The sequence below is a fragment of the Notolepis coatsorum genome (assembly GCF_963971535.1).
Source record: "Notolepis coatsorum genome assembly, chromosome: 18".
NCBI classification, from domain to species: Eukaryota; Metazoa; Chordata; class Actinopteri; order Aulopiformes; family Paralepididae; genus Notolepis; species Notolepis coatsorum.
In genome coordinates this window covers 23,222,905-23,237,848 of record NC_140182.1, presented here as the reverse complement: position 1 = coordinate 23,237,848, position 14,944 = coordinate 23,222,905, and the positions used below count along the sequence as shown (strand labels likewise).

The 14,944-nt window shown below is 42.5% G+C and overlaps 1 protein-coding gene across 3 annotated transcripts in view; it reads left to right on the top strand.

Annotated features, from left to right (window-relative positions):
- Positions 1-14,944, top strand: part of dgkzb (diacylglycerol kinase, zeta b) — a 189,632-nt gene that overhangs the window by 122,031 nt on the left and 52,657 nt on the right. For all 3 annotated transcript variants that reach the window (XM_084334853.1, XM_084334851.1, XM_084334852.1), the window contains exons 14-22: positions 2,196-2,339; positions 3,137-3,215; positions 4,060-4,115; positions 4,250-4,312; positions 5,211-5,284; positions 7,774-7,885; positions 10,087-10,286; positions 11,946-12,046; positions 12,374-12,465. In XM_084334853.1, coding sequence (XP_084190979.1) covers positions 2,196-2,339; positions 3,137-3,215; positions 4,060-4,115; positions 4,250-4,312; positions 5,211-5,284; positions 7,774-7,885; positions 10,087-10,286; positions 11,946-12,046; positions 12,374-12,465 — 921 coding nt within the window. The remainder of the gene's footprint in view (positions 1-2,195; positions 2,340-3,136; positions 3,216-4,059; positions 4,116-4,249; positions 4,313-5,210; positions 5,285-7,773; positions 7,886-10,086; positions 10,287-11,945; positions 12,047-12,373; positions 12,466-14,944) is intronic.

Genomic DNA, 14,944 nt, shown 5'->3' with positions numbered 1-14,944 from the left:
AGGGACCCTCAATTGGGGAGGGGTGAGTAGCCACATATCCAGTAGGGACCCTCAACTGGGGAGGGGTGAGTAGCCACATATCCAGTACCTATCTACTGCCTTCACTGTCTATAACTACCTCAAACTATAGTCTACCCATATAACACTATGATAGCCATGTACAATAATACTGTATATACTGTATGTATATATTTATCGTAGGTATCGTATCTGTAGGTTTATATTCTCGCATATTTTCCTGTTTATACATACAGTATATTTATATAGTAGTTATATAGTAGTAGTACACACTGTATATACTATATCTGTATCTATCCTATACTTACTCTTATTAGGTATACCACTGGCCAGTATGACTTAATACCATAGTGTATTTATTAGTGCTGTCAATCGATTAAAATATTTAATCTGATTAATCGCATGATTGTCCATAGTTAACTCGCGATTAATCGCAAATTAATCAAAAAAAATTCTTGCTACCTTAAACGGATCTTTTTCAAGTTCCAAGTTTTAATACTCTTATCAACATGAGTCAACAAATGCTTGCTTTATGCAGCCATTTAACACAAAAGAATGACCCTCATGCATTGCAAATTTGCATCAAATTCAAAACAGAGTGATGCACAAAATAACGTAAAAGAAAATAATAATTTAAAACAATGAATAAAGTGTGCATGAAATAATAGGGGAAAGAAAACGTTAGGAACTTGTTACATTCACCCACACAAGGGCTGAGGACTCACACCCCCCTCTCTCTCTCACACACACATACACACACACTCTCCCAGCTCTCTTTCTCTCTTGCCCCTTCCTCATCTCTCTCACCCCCCTCTCTCTCTCTATCTCTCACACACACACACACACACACACACACACACACACACACACACACACACACACACACACCACACACACACACACACACACACTTTGAGTCAGAAACAAACATGGTATCAATGAGAGTATCAATAATACAACCCGAGTGAAGTCTGGCGTTAATAGAATTGTGCGTTAATACCGCGTTAACTTTGACAGCCTTAGTATTTATACTTGTAACACTGTTCTTAATAATACTGTACATACAGATTAGCATATTACTTAGTAGCTTCATTATATTTATTCCATTTGAATCACTTGCTTACATTTAATCACACTATATATCTGTTAATGCACTTTACTGTTACATTTGCACTCTGTTTAGATGCCAACCTCGTTGTACTGTACTTGTGCTGTACAATGATAATACATTTGAATCGAATAAAAAATATCTTAATAGTCATAGGATTTAGTTGATTAATCAACGGTGTAAAATTGTCTCTCTGTAGAGGAATGCAGTTGTGCAGAATGACCTCTTTTAAATCTAATGCTTATTAGAGACCAAAATGGTGGTGAGTGATGTTATTGCCCTTTACCCCCCCCCCCCCCCCCCCCCCCCCCCCCCCCAACACTACATGAATGTACTGTATTTCAACAGGAAAAGCTATACGTAGTTCCTGGTGACGCATAGGTGACTCATAACAGAAATGCTGTTACTAAGCAATATTCAAGCATCCCCCCCCCCCTCGTTGACTTCCGCTAACATCGTACTAACAAACACTGATTTGCATTTTCTTGCTTTCAATCTGTCATAAACCAAAACACTGGTGCAGTTTTCTTTTTGGATGAAGCTGAAGAGACTTGCAACAAATCAGATGGGCTTCTTAAAGATCCCCTCCACATGCATTCAAACCCTTAAAATGTGTCTATATTGAATAACAATTCTTCCCTCTCCAGGGGAAGAGTGTGGAAAAGGGTGCTCTGGTGATGAGTTTTGCACAAACAACAATCTGTATATACTAGTCAAAGTCATTATGCCTCCCAAGAGGAGAGTAACCGTAACAGGGGCGACAGTGGCTCGGGAGGTAGAACAGTCATCTGGCAATCCGGAGGTTCCCGGTTCGATTCCCGCTCTTCCCGGGCAGCGTGTCGATGTGTCCTTGAGCAAGACACTTAACCCCCAATTGCTCCAGATGAGCAGGTTGGCACCTTGCATGGTCGCCTCCACCGTCGGTGTGTGTGTGAATGTGTGAGTGAATGGGTCAAATGTGAGTAACAAATTGTAAAGCATTTTGGATAACAGCGCTATATAAAAAAGCAGCCATTTAATTTTACCGTAGAAGAAACTGGTTTTTGAGTCTCCTGTCCTCTCTGTCCAGGGCTACACGGACGAGCCGGTGACCAAGATCCTGTCTCACGTGGAGGACGGCAACATGGTGCACCTGGACCGCTGGAACCTGCAGGTGGAGGCCAACCCAGACGCCCCCCGGCAGGATGACAAGGACGAGCACCAGACGGACAAGGTCTGAGTCCACACCAGCGCGTCTGAGCTGTGCTGTTTTTATTTTAGTTTAAGTTCAAGTTTGTTTATTATTTGTCATAATAAAATACAGAATACTTTATGATGAAATGCTTGTTTCTGTATGAGCCCCTGAGAGTGTGCTACATAAAGTAAAAAATAAAGTTATTAAGAAGTAAGTAAAGGAATGTTCAGTCAATATACATATATACAATATACAATACAGAGTAAAATGAGTAACAGTGAGGTACAATGCAGAAATGAGATGACGTACAAAACTTAGGGTAGGGTGCAAATGAGGTATGAATGTAGTGTAAATCTCTTTAATACAGTAGATACATATAAAGTGTGTTAAAGTGTCTAACGTGAGTAAAGTGAGTGGTAAGGTGAGTGTTTGTTTAAAGTAGGTGTGTACATGTGGATGTGTGTGCAGTGAGTGTAGATGATGGGTTGTTACATAGTGTCATTGTCATTGAGCATCCTGATGGCCTGGTTTATTTATATTATATTAAAATAAACTAGTTTATTTATATTATATTGGATGCTGCTATGGTCAAGGAACTACAATGTGAATTTCACTCTTTTTTTGCTGTAAAAGGTACTGAATCTGAATCTTCGTACAAATTAATGGAAGCGAATACGGACCACTAGGCTAGCTTAAGACAGCGAGGCTGGTGGTTCGTATCCGCTTCCATTCGTTTGTGCTAAGCTAGGCTAGCTAGACAACCACAATCACACTAGATGAGAGATGCGTCAAACATTGTTGGTGTTTTTGTACCATCTAGTTCTCTTGTCCCTCAGCTCCCTATCGACGTCTTCAATAACTACTTCAGCCTGGGGTTCGACGCACACGTCACACTAGGATTCCACGAGTCCAGAGGTCGGTACATTAATGCAGTATTATAGTCGTATTTTCACAGAAATGGCGTTGCTGTATGTTCGTGCAATACACTGTCATGTATTAATATCCTCAGCCACTCCTTTGTGCCAGTAGCCATCAGGATCCACAATCGTGGGCATGGACTGCTGCCAATAGTTGGAGAACTAACGGCTGGAGAACTTGAGAATCGTTTGACTCTTAATACTAAACACTGTTAGAACTGTCTGACTCTTAAACTAAACACTGTTACAACTGTCTGACTCTTAATAATAAACACTGTTAGGACTGTCTGACTCGTAATACTAAACACTGTTAGGACTATCTGACTCTTAATACTAAACACTGTTAGGACTGTCTGCCTCTTATTACTAAACACTGTTGGAACTGTCTGACTCTTAAACTAAACACTGTTACAACTGTCTGACTCTTAATAATAAACACTGTTAGGACTGTCTGACTCGTAATACTAAACACTGTTAGGACTATCTGACTCTTAATACTAAACACTGTTAGGACTGTCTGACTCTTATTACTAAACCCTGCACAGACTCTGGTGCAGTGAGCTATTACGTTATGTACCATGTATACTATCATCACTATTATTACTGACTGATATATTCTGCCATTCCACTATTATTATTATTATTATTATTATTATTATTATTATTATTATTATTATTATTATTATGTTCTACTCCATTACTATTACTATGGCTGTTATTATCCTTTCTGCCCGTACCCCCCCCCCCCCTCCACATGCTGCTATGACACCCGAATTTCCCCAAAGGGATTAATAAAGGAACACTTGACTTGAATCTAAGCGCGTATCTCTTTCTCTCTGTAGAGGCCAACCCAGAGAAGTTCAGCAGTCGCTTTCGGAACAAGATGTTCTACGCAGGGGTGAGTGTTTTAGTAACCTCTCGCTGCCTTGCATTGTCTGCTAGATTTACCTAGTTATTTTGTTTGCTTTAGAGACTCTTCAGATAGATTCTACACATCGTTTCTCTCATAATATTTGCACACGTGTTTTTCAGACCGCCTTTTCAGACTTTCTAAGCGGGAGCTCCAAAGACCTGGCCAAGCACATCAAAGTCGTGGTGAGTGGCACAGCTATGTTATGATGGGCTACAGTGTTATTTATTTGTGGCACAGCTATGTTATGATGGGCTACAGTGTTGTTTATTTGTGGCACAGCTATGTTATGATGGGCTACAGTGTTGTTTATTTGTGGCACAGCTACAGTATGTCTGATGGGCTACACTAGTGTTGTTTATTTGTGGCACAGCTACAGTATGTCTGATGGGCTACAGTGTTGTTTATTTGTGGCACAGCTACAGTATGTCTGATGGGGTGTTGTTTATTTGTGGCACAGCTGCAGTATGTCTGATGGGCTACAGTGTTGTTTATTTGTGGCACAGCTACAGTGTCTGATGGGGTGTTGTTTATTTGTGGCACAGCTACAGTATGTCTGATGGGCTACAGTGTTGTTTATTTGTGGCACAGCTACAGTATGTCTGATGGGCTACAGTGTTGTTTATTTGTGGCACAGCTATGAATTAACTACCTCAATTTCAGTAATACAATTAAACTTGGTACTCCACGTTACTTAGATTTTGTGAAGACCAAATATGACGAGAACATCACTGTCGATCTGTAATCTATCCAAACTGCGCTGAAGGCTTGTCATTAAGCCTTAGTAAAAGGGTGAAACAGCACTGGTGTGTCTTCTTCACTCAGGCTACCGTATGTATTTCATGGAGGCAGGTAGAATCCTCCGACCTACTGGGTAGAATCGACATGTCAGAGTTAACCGTCAACGCTGTTGGATCATTGAGTGAGTGGAACTAAATACCACCTCAAATCTTTCGAAACACCTGCTGTCCTACAACAGCACAGCAACGAGGAATATAGAAGCTTTTTGGATTAACGAGCATCATATTCTCTCTACTCATGATATTTTCTTTCTTTTTATTCCGTGTCTCTTGTGGGACTCAGTGTGACGGCACAGACCTCACCGGCAAAGTCCAGGAGCTCAAGCTACAGTGTCTTCTCTTCCTCAACATCCCCAGGCAAGTTATTCATTAACAACGTCTTCCTGTCTTCCTGGTCCACCCCACAGCGGGAAGTGTCTCTGTAGACACAACCATTCACTTGCTGTCGGCTAGCATTAGCACTAATGGCAGCTACCAAACAGTAGAGCTGGTGTTAGCTACCAAACAGCTGGTGTTAGCCTCCAAACAGCTGGTGTTAGCCTCCAAACAGCTGGTGTTAGCCACCAAACAGTAGAGCTGGTGTTAGCCACCAAACAGCTGGTGTTAGCCACCGAACAGTAGAGCTGGTGTTAGCCACCAAACAGCTGGTGTTAGCCACCAAACAGCTGGTGTTAGCCTCCAAACGGCTGGTGTTAGCCTCCAAACAGCTGGTGTTAGCCTCCAAACAGTAGAGCTGGTGTTAGCCTCCAAACAGTAGAGCTGGTGTTAGCCTCCAAACAGTAGAGCTGGTGTTAGCCACCAAACAGTAGAGCTGGTGTTAGCCACCAAACAGTAGAGCTGGTGTTAGCCACCAAACAGTAGAGCTGGTGTTAGCCACCAAACAGTAGTGCTGATGTTAGCCACCAAACATTAGAGCTGGTGTTAGCCTCCAAACAGTAGAGCTGGTGTTAGCCTCCAAACAGTAGAGCTGGTGTTAGCCACCAAACAGTAGAGCTGGTGTTAGCCACCAAACAGTAGAGCTGGTGTTAGCCACCAAACAGTAGAGCTGGTGTTAGCCACCAAACATTATAATGTTAAATGAACAAGGGATGGATGTTGTTCACCATCACACATTCAGTGTATTTCAAGGAAACCACAAATGTTTATACGCCACTTTTTAATCCAGAATTTAAAAACCCTTTAGTTTAGATTAGGATATAATAACCAGCATTCCAAGTGCTCCTACAGTCAGAAACATTTGCATTTGTCATGAAACAAGCAGGTACTGCTACTGTTTGGTAAGCTCTGTATGTACAGGTCTAAACTGCATTATGTACCACAGGTACTGTTACTGTTTGGTAAGCTCTGTATGGTCTAACCTAAGCTGTAACACAGGTACTGTTACTGTTTGGTAAGCTCTGTATGGTCTAACCTAAGCTGTAACACAGGTACTGCTGCTGTTTGGTAAGCTCTGTATGGTCTAACCCAGTGTTTCTCAAAGTGGGGGGCGTGTATTTTTTTTGGATTACAGAAAATTATCACTAAAGTGCTATCTGTTGCAGCTGCACTGTTCTCCATGAAAATACCATATTTGAATAAGTTTGACCATTTCTCAATCTGAAAATCATTATTTAATAAAACACAGAAAAAGATCACCAAGTTACTCTCGATAAAAAAAAAACTTTACAGACAACATTGAGACAAAGCTTCCTGACACATCTCCATCCAAACTCTTGGAAGAACTCATTGAAATCTCATCTGATACCACCTGGAGAGCTAGTTTCAGAGTGTGGTGCTGAGTACCAAGTATCTCATGATGCAGCAGTTAAGGTGTTGATACCATTCAGCACCACATATCTGTGTGAAGCTGGCTTTTCATCCATGACAGCTCTGAAAACAAAATATAGGGCCAAGTTGAGCTTTGAGGATGACATGCGTGTTGCCTTGTCAAAGACTGACAGCAATAAAGACTGTTTGCTTATTTCCTATGTTCGCTTTGTAAATTCCCAGTCACTGCAAATATGTCAAAAACAGAGCGACAGCTGATGAGCTCTTCAAAATTATTGACAGTTACCTGACAGAACATGGACTGAAATGGGAGAACTGTGTGGGTTTTTGCTCTGACGGTGCGCAGGCCATGGCAGGGAAAAGGAGGGGGCTACAGGCGCTCATCAAGGGGGTCTCGCCAAACGCGCAATGGACGCACTGTAAATTCACAGAGAGGCGCCAGCGTCAAGACAGCTTAGCCCTGAGCTGAATGAGGTTTTGAACGTGGTAAATTTCATCAAAACCCGACCCCTGAAAGCGCGCCTGTTCTCTGCGCTGTGTGAGGAGATGGGAGCTGACCATTCTGCAGTGCTGTTTCACAGCGAGGCAAGGTGGCTCTCGTGAGGGAAGGTGTTGTCAATTTGAAAGGTCACGATATTGGTGTTATTTCAATAAATTTAAACATGGCCCATTTCATGACTATTTTGTTGGGGCGAGGGCGAGGGGGGGGGGGGGGGGGGGGGGGACCAAGATATTTTGGTCCGCCAAAGGGGGGCCTGACAGAAAAAGTTTGAGAAGCACTGGTCTAACCTAACCTGTACCACAGCAGGTACTGTTACTGTTTGATAAGCTCTGTATGGTCTAACCTAACCTGTACCACAGCAGGTACTGTTAATGTTTGGTAAGCTCTGTATGGTCTAACCTAACCTGTACCACAGTAGGTACTGTTAATGTTTGGTAAGCTCTGTATGGTCTAACCTAACCTGCACCACAGATACTGTTACTGTTTGGTAAGCTCTGTATGGTCTAACCTAACCTGGACCACAGATACTGTTACTGTTTGGTAAGCTCTGTATGGTCTAACCTAACCTGTACCACAGGTACTGTGCCGGCACCGTGCCCTGGGGTCACCCCAGCGAGCACAACGACTTTGAACCGCAGCGCCACGACGACGGCTGCATCGAGGTCATCGGGTTCACCATGACCTCCCTGGTGAGTTCCCTCGACCTTCACCCTTTTCTGATGGAACGCCTGTTATCCATAGTGTTGTCATGACGTGTCATCAAACTATCGCCTACCAAGATGTCTGCCATGAATATTGTGGATAGAGCTCCACAGAGCCCGCCTTCCCTTAGAATTATTATTATTAATAATAATAATAAATAACAAAAACACATTAAATGTAGACACAAAGGAAAGGAACAAGTACTGTACAATCAGAACAGAGGAACAAAGAAGAGAGAAGAGGAAAAAACTATAACGGTTGTCATATCGTCACCTCAAATTTCGATGCCCCGAGGGAGTTTCGAACCCGGGTCTCCCACGCTGCAGGCAACAGCACAGACCGCTATACCAAGAGGTGCATTCACTGCTTTGTAACGTGTCTGTTGAGGATGAGAGTGGGTTTAACCCATAGCACCACTACTCACCCCAGTCACTTCACAACATCTGAAGTCCTTCGTGACTGCGCTTTGCGGTACCATCCGCACCGTTACATATATATTAGTGCTGTCAAACGATTAAAATATTTCATCTGATTAATCGCATGATTGTCCATAGTTAACTCGCGATTAATCGCAAATTAATCGTATTTTCATTTTAAATTTTGTATCTACCTTAAACAGATCTTTTTCACGTTCCAAGTTTTAATACTCTTATCAACATGAGAGTCAACAAATGCTTGCTTTATGCAGCCATTTAACACAAAAGGATGACCCTCATGCATTGCAAATTTGCATCAAATTCAAAACAGAGTGATGCACAAAATAACTTCACACACTCTCCCAGCTCTCTTCCTCTCTTGCCCCTTCCTCATCTCTCTCACCCCCCCCCCTCTCTATCTCTCACACACACACTTTGAGTCAGAAACAAACATAGTATCAATGAGAGTATCAATAATACACCTGAGTGAAGTCTAGTAAAAGAAAATAGTTAAAAAATTGTTAAAAAATATAAATATATATATTTTTAGTTTTTTTCTAAAAAGTTAATCGCGAGTTAAAAAAATTGTGGCGTTAATATAATTGTGTTAATACCGCGTTAACTTTGACAGCCTTAATATATATATATGATCAGAAATAGAAAGCAGAATTGAAATAGTTTTTAGTGTTTTTGAAGGGAGTTCAGTACCACAGATACTGCTAACACAGTAGTCATCAGTTATTATATTAACACAGTATTCATCAGTTATTATATTAACACAGTATTCATCAGTTATTATATTAACACAGTATTCATCAGTTATTATATTAACACAGTAGTCATCAGTTATTATATTAACACAGTATTCATCAGTTATTATATTAACACAGTAGTCATCAGTTATTATATTAACACAGTATTCATCAGTTATTATATTAACACAGTATTCATCAGTTATTATATTAACACTGTATCAGCTATTTGGATTTAAACTTTTTTTTTATCTCCATTTTTAACAACTAATTTACAGTCAGAAACTCTGGTGTTGTGGTTCATTTTAATTGTAATATCCAGAGGCTGCAGATAGTCCCAGAGCCTATGTGGCCAGTTGTGTGATTTTATTTGATATGCTGGTTTACTCTGCATATACAGAGAGGAGGGTCTGAGCAGGAGAGATGGGTAATAATGAGGGATCACACAAGCCGAAGAGAACATAATGGGATGGGTACCGAATCCGGTACTTTTAAGGGTATCGACCGAATCATGTCGGTACTACTGAGTACAGATTCACAAAAATTCTTTAAAACAATGTTTAAGTCCGATGACGTCAAAGTTTTTGTTTACCGCGTAACGAAACCTATAAAGTGGGCCGCACGTTCATGTCAACATGTCACGCGCACAATACATGCTTACCTAGGATTTGACTTTATTCAACAACAAAGTAGTCGGGGCAATGGCAAGTCGAAAACGGTCGCAAGTGTGGTTACACTTTACAAAGCTAGATGCAGACAACGCTCGCTGCAATATTATATATTATATATATATTAACAAATTGTTATAAATAAATAATAATGATAATAAATAATTTGAAGTTTGGATTTTTTTTTTTACAACTGAGGTAGGTAGATTACATTTTTAGAGACTAAAGTACAGAAAAAAGTTACCGTTGGGTACCGGTATCGGTTCAAATGTGAACGGTACCCAACCCTAATGAACCATAGAAGACACCTGTCCTGTAGCCAACATGTCACCACTACACTCTCGTTCCTCAGGCGACCCTCCAGGTAGGGGGTCACGGCGAGCGGCTGCACCAGTGTAAGGAGGTGACGCTGACCACCTACAAGCCCATCCCCATGCAGGTGGACGGGGAGCCCTGCAAGCTGGCGCCTTCCGTCATCCACATCAGCCTGAGGAACCAGGCCAATATGGTGCAGAAGGCCAAGAGGAGGATCTCCATGCCCCAGCTCAATGAGTAAGAGTCTCCATGAGTTAGTCTCCATGCCCCAGCTCAATGAGTAAAAGTCTCCATGAGTTAGTCTCCATGCCCCAGCTCAATGAGTAAGAGTCTCCATGAGGTAGTCTCCATGCCCCAGCTCAATGAGTAAGAGTCTCCATGAGGTAGTCTCCATGAGTTAGTCTCCATGAGTTAGTCTCCATGCCCCAGCTCAATGAGTGAGAGTCTCCATGAGTTAGTCTCCATGCCCCAGCTCAATGAGTGAGAGTCTCCATGAGTTAGTCTCCATGCCCCAGCTCAATGAGTGAGAGTCTCCATGAGTTAGTCTCCATGCCCCAGCTCAATGAGTGAGAGTCTCCATGAGTTAGTCTCCATGAGTTAGTCTCCATGAGTTAGTCTCCATGCCCCAGCTCAATGAGTGAGAGTCTCCATGAGTTAGTCTCCATGCCCCAGCTCAATGAGTGAGAGTCTCCATGAGTTAGTCTCCATGCCCCAGCTCAATGAGTAAGAGTCTCCATGAGGTAGTCTCCATGAGTTAGTCTCCATGCCCCAGCTCAATGAGTAAGAGTCTCCATGAGTTAGTCTCCATGCCCCAGCTCAATGAGTAAGAGTCTCCATGAGTTAGTCTCCATGCCCCAGCTCAATGAGTGAGAGTCTCCATGAGTTAGTCTCCATGCTCCAGCTCAATGAGTGAGAGTCTCCATGAGGTAGTCTCCATGAGTTAGTCTCCATGCCCCAGCTCAATGAGTGAGAGTCTCCATGAGTTAGTCTCCATGCCCCAGCTCAATGAGTGAGAGTCTCCATGAGTTAGTCTCCATGCCCCAGCTCAATGAGTGAGAGTCTCCATGAGTTAGTCTCCATGCCCCAGCTCAATGAGTGAGAGTCTCCATGAGTTAGTCTCCATGCCCCAGCTCAATGAGTGAGAGTCTCCATGAGTTAGTCTCCATGCCCCAGCTCCATGGGTTAGTCTCCATGCCCCAGCTCCACGAGTTAGTATCCATGAGTTAGTCTCCATGCCCCAGCTCAATGAGTTAGTCTCCATGCCCCAGCTCAATGAGTTAGTCTCCATGAGTTAGTCTCCATGTCCCAGCTCAATGAGTTAGTCTCCATGAGTTAGTCTCCATGTCCCAGCTCAATGAGTTAGTCTCCATGTCCCAGCTCAATGAGTTAGTCTCCATGAGTTAGTCTCCATGTCCCAGCTCAATGAGTTAGTCTCCATGTCCCAGCTCAATGAGTTAGTCTCCATGAGTTAGTCTCCATGTCCCAGCTCAATGAGTTAGTCTCCATGTCCCAGCTCAATGAGTTAGTCTCCATGAGTTCGTCTCCATGAGTTAGTCTCCATGCCCCAGCTCCATGAGTTAGTCTCCATGCCCCAGCTCCATGAGTTAGTCTCCATGCCCAAGCTCAATGAGTTAGTCTCCATGTCCCAGTTAAATGAGTTGGTCTCCATGTCCCAGCTCAATGAGTTAGTCTCCATGAGTTAGTCTCCATGTCCCAGCTCAATGAGTTAGTCTCCATGCCCCAGATTAGAGCTTTTATAAATGTATTTTTCCATCGTGCAGTTCACTAGCTTTGTGTTACCTTTTGTAAATGTGAAAAAGCCTAAAAGTAGACTTCTACCGGTACATCTGGTATAGAGTAAAATCTCTATACTCTATACTCTCTAATCTTTATCAGGAATTCCATTTCGGCAGAGAAGCTGCAGATTCGAGTGAGTCGGATCAGTATGCATGCCTACGAGGCTCTGCACTACGACAAGGACAAACTGAAGGAGGCCTGTGAGTTTATATTTTCATTTCAAACCTTTATTTATACAGGTAAAAATCTCATTTTCTATTTATTTATTTTTGCACCATTTCAGCAAAACAGTAAAAAACATTTACCATGACAGAAAGTGTATAAAGGTGCTGAGTAGAGGCAAGAGACCCAGATGGGCCTATACAGGGCCTCAACTCATTAAATCATTGGATTAAAAAAAAAAAAAAAAAAAAATCTGGAGACTAAAAAGAAGTTGTACAAAATATACTTTTTATTTAAATCAAAGAAAGCGTGAAGCGGGCTTTGGCCTTGAAGTGATCTCTCTGTCCTGTCCTCCTGTCTCCCAGCTTCTCCTCTGGGAGTGATCATTGTCCCCGGGGACAGCGACCTGGAGACCTGCCGCTCTCACATCGAGAGACTGCAGGACAACATGGATGAGGTACTGGGAGAGGGAGGGGTTAATACAAGTGTGTGTGTGTGTTTTTACTAGACTTGTGAGGACTGACTCTTGACGATCAATCTTGAATGTGAGGACATTTAGGTTGTTCCTCAGCATAAAAAGCCATGTTTGCACTGTGGGGACCAGGGACCTGTTCAGGGACTTGTTCAGCCACTTGTTCAGGGACTTGCTCGGGGACTCAGTGTGTTTGCACTGTGGAGACCAGGGACCTGTTCAGGGACTTGTTCAGCCACTTGTTCAGCCACTTGTTCAGGGACTTGTTCAGCCACCTGTTCAGGGACTCAGTGTGTTTGCACTGTGGAGACCAGGGACTTGTTCGGGGACTTGTTCAGCCACTTGTTCAGCCACTTGTTCAGCCACTTGTTCAGCCACTTGTTCAGCCACTTGTTTGGGGACTCAGTGTGTTTGCACTGTGGAGACCAGGGACTTGTTCAGGGACTTGTTCAGCCACTTGTTCAGGGACTCAGTGTGTTTGCACTGTGGATACCAGGGACTTGTTCAGGGACTTGTTCAGGAACTCAGTGTGTTTGCACTGTGGAGACCAGGGACTTGTTCAGGAACTTGTTCAGGGACTTGTTCAGGGACTTGCTCGGGGACTCAGTGTGTTTGCACTGTGGAGACCAGGGACCTGTTCAGGGACTTGTTCAGCCACTTGTTCAGCCACTTGTTCAGGGACTTGTTCAGCCACCTGTTCAGGGACTCAGTGTGTTTGCACTGTGGAGACCAGGGACTTGTTCAGGGACTTGTTCAGCCACTTGTTCAGCCACTTGTTCAGCCACTTGTTCAGCCACTTGTTCAGGGACTTGTTCAGCCACCTGTTCAGGGACTCAGTGTGTTTGCACTGTGGAGACCAGGGACTTGTTCAGCCACTTGTTCAGCCACTTGTTCAGGGACTTGTTTGGGGACTCAGTGTGTTTGCACTGTGGAGACCAGGGACTTGTTCAGGGACTTGTTCAGCCACTTGTTCAGGGACTCAGTGTGTTTGCACTGTGGAGACCAGGGACTTGTTCAGGGACTTGTTCAGGAACTCAGTGTGTTTGCACTGTGGAGACCAGGGACTTGTTCAGGGACTTGTTCAGGGACTTGTTCAGGGACTTGGTGTGTTTGCACTGTGGGACCAGGGACTTGTTCAGGGACTCAGTGTGTTTGGGCACCAGGGACTAAGCAGATTACTTTACCCCCAAAGGACCCTAACAATTCAGATTGTCTGTGGTTAGAATACATAGACGTGGGGTGAGGGGCTGGATGTAAGTGGCAACAATGTCCTGTGTGTGAGAATGTTGTGAATGTTGTGCCTATTGCCGATCCCTGGTTTATAGTATATCATCAGGGCTTCTCCTTCCAACGCAGTGTTACTGTTGACTACCGTAATTCCTCTAATAGTAACTCCGGCTTGTATTTGTTTCAACTGTAGCGGATACCAGGCTTGTATTAGGAGGAGGCATGTATAAGAGAGAGGCCTATATTTCTAATTTTCAAACAGATCATAATGAATAAATCAACATTTTGTGTCAGTTTGAACCCAGTAAAATGTACTGGGTTCATTTATTGAAACCAAGTACTGTATGAAATACAGTAGTAAACAGTGCAATTACAGGTAGTCAAAAAAAGTAAAATAAAGTAAAATAGTGCAATCACAATACTGGTATAATAATAATAATAATAACTTCGTTTTATACAATTCTGAGGTAGGCTTACTCTCTTGGTAAACAATAACACCATACCATTATATGGTATTTACTGCACAGCCAGGCCAGCATATAACAACAATAACAAAATATACCCGGCTTGTATTAGGAGGCCGGCTTATAATTGCTTAGCTCAACAGCGCACCCGGTCATTAATAGAGACCCGGTTTTTAATTGAATACCGGTTACTATTAGAGGAATTACGGTATTTACTTCCTCGTGTGACGTCACTTCAAATACGGCTACCAGGACACTCAAATAGCAAAAGCGAGTCGATTAGGTACCATGCAGTGAAAAGCGGCATAAGAGAATACTTCATAATGTTTCATGCAATTAAAAAGTAAATATATATTTAGTACACATGATTTATTTATTTTAAATAACAGTGACGGAAAGTCTAGTGCTGGTTGAGCATATTCATACTTTGTGATTTTGTTTGTTTGCACTAAGTTAATACTTTGACAAATGTTGCCTATATTTTTCAGTCAGTTTAGTCATTATTAAAGGTAAACCTTTTTTTTACCAAATAAATGAGAAGCATGTTTAAATCAGCAATGCCGCCCCTCTCTCTCCTAGCTATAACCTTCACTGTCAAAATAATGTGCCTGATGTCAAACTGCCTCATTCTTTCAGTTTTTGCATGATTACTACGTCCTTGAGAAAAACTGAAAAGTTGGATTATTTTTAGGCTATATATTTTATGCTGGTGTATGGTATTTTTGGAGTGTTAAAAAAATAAATAAAAAAAACGTATCGAACCGAACCGAAAA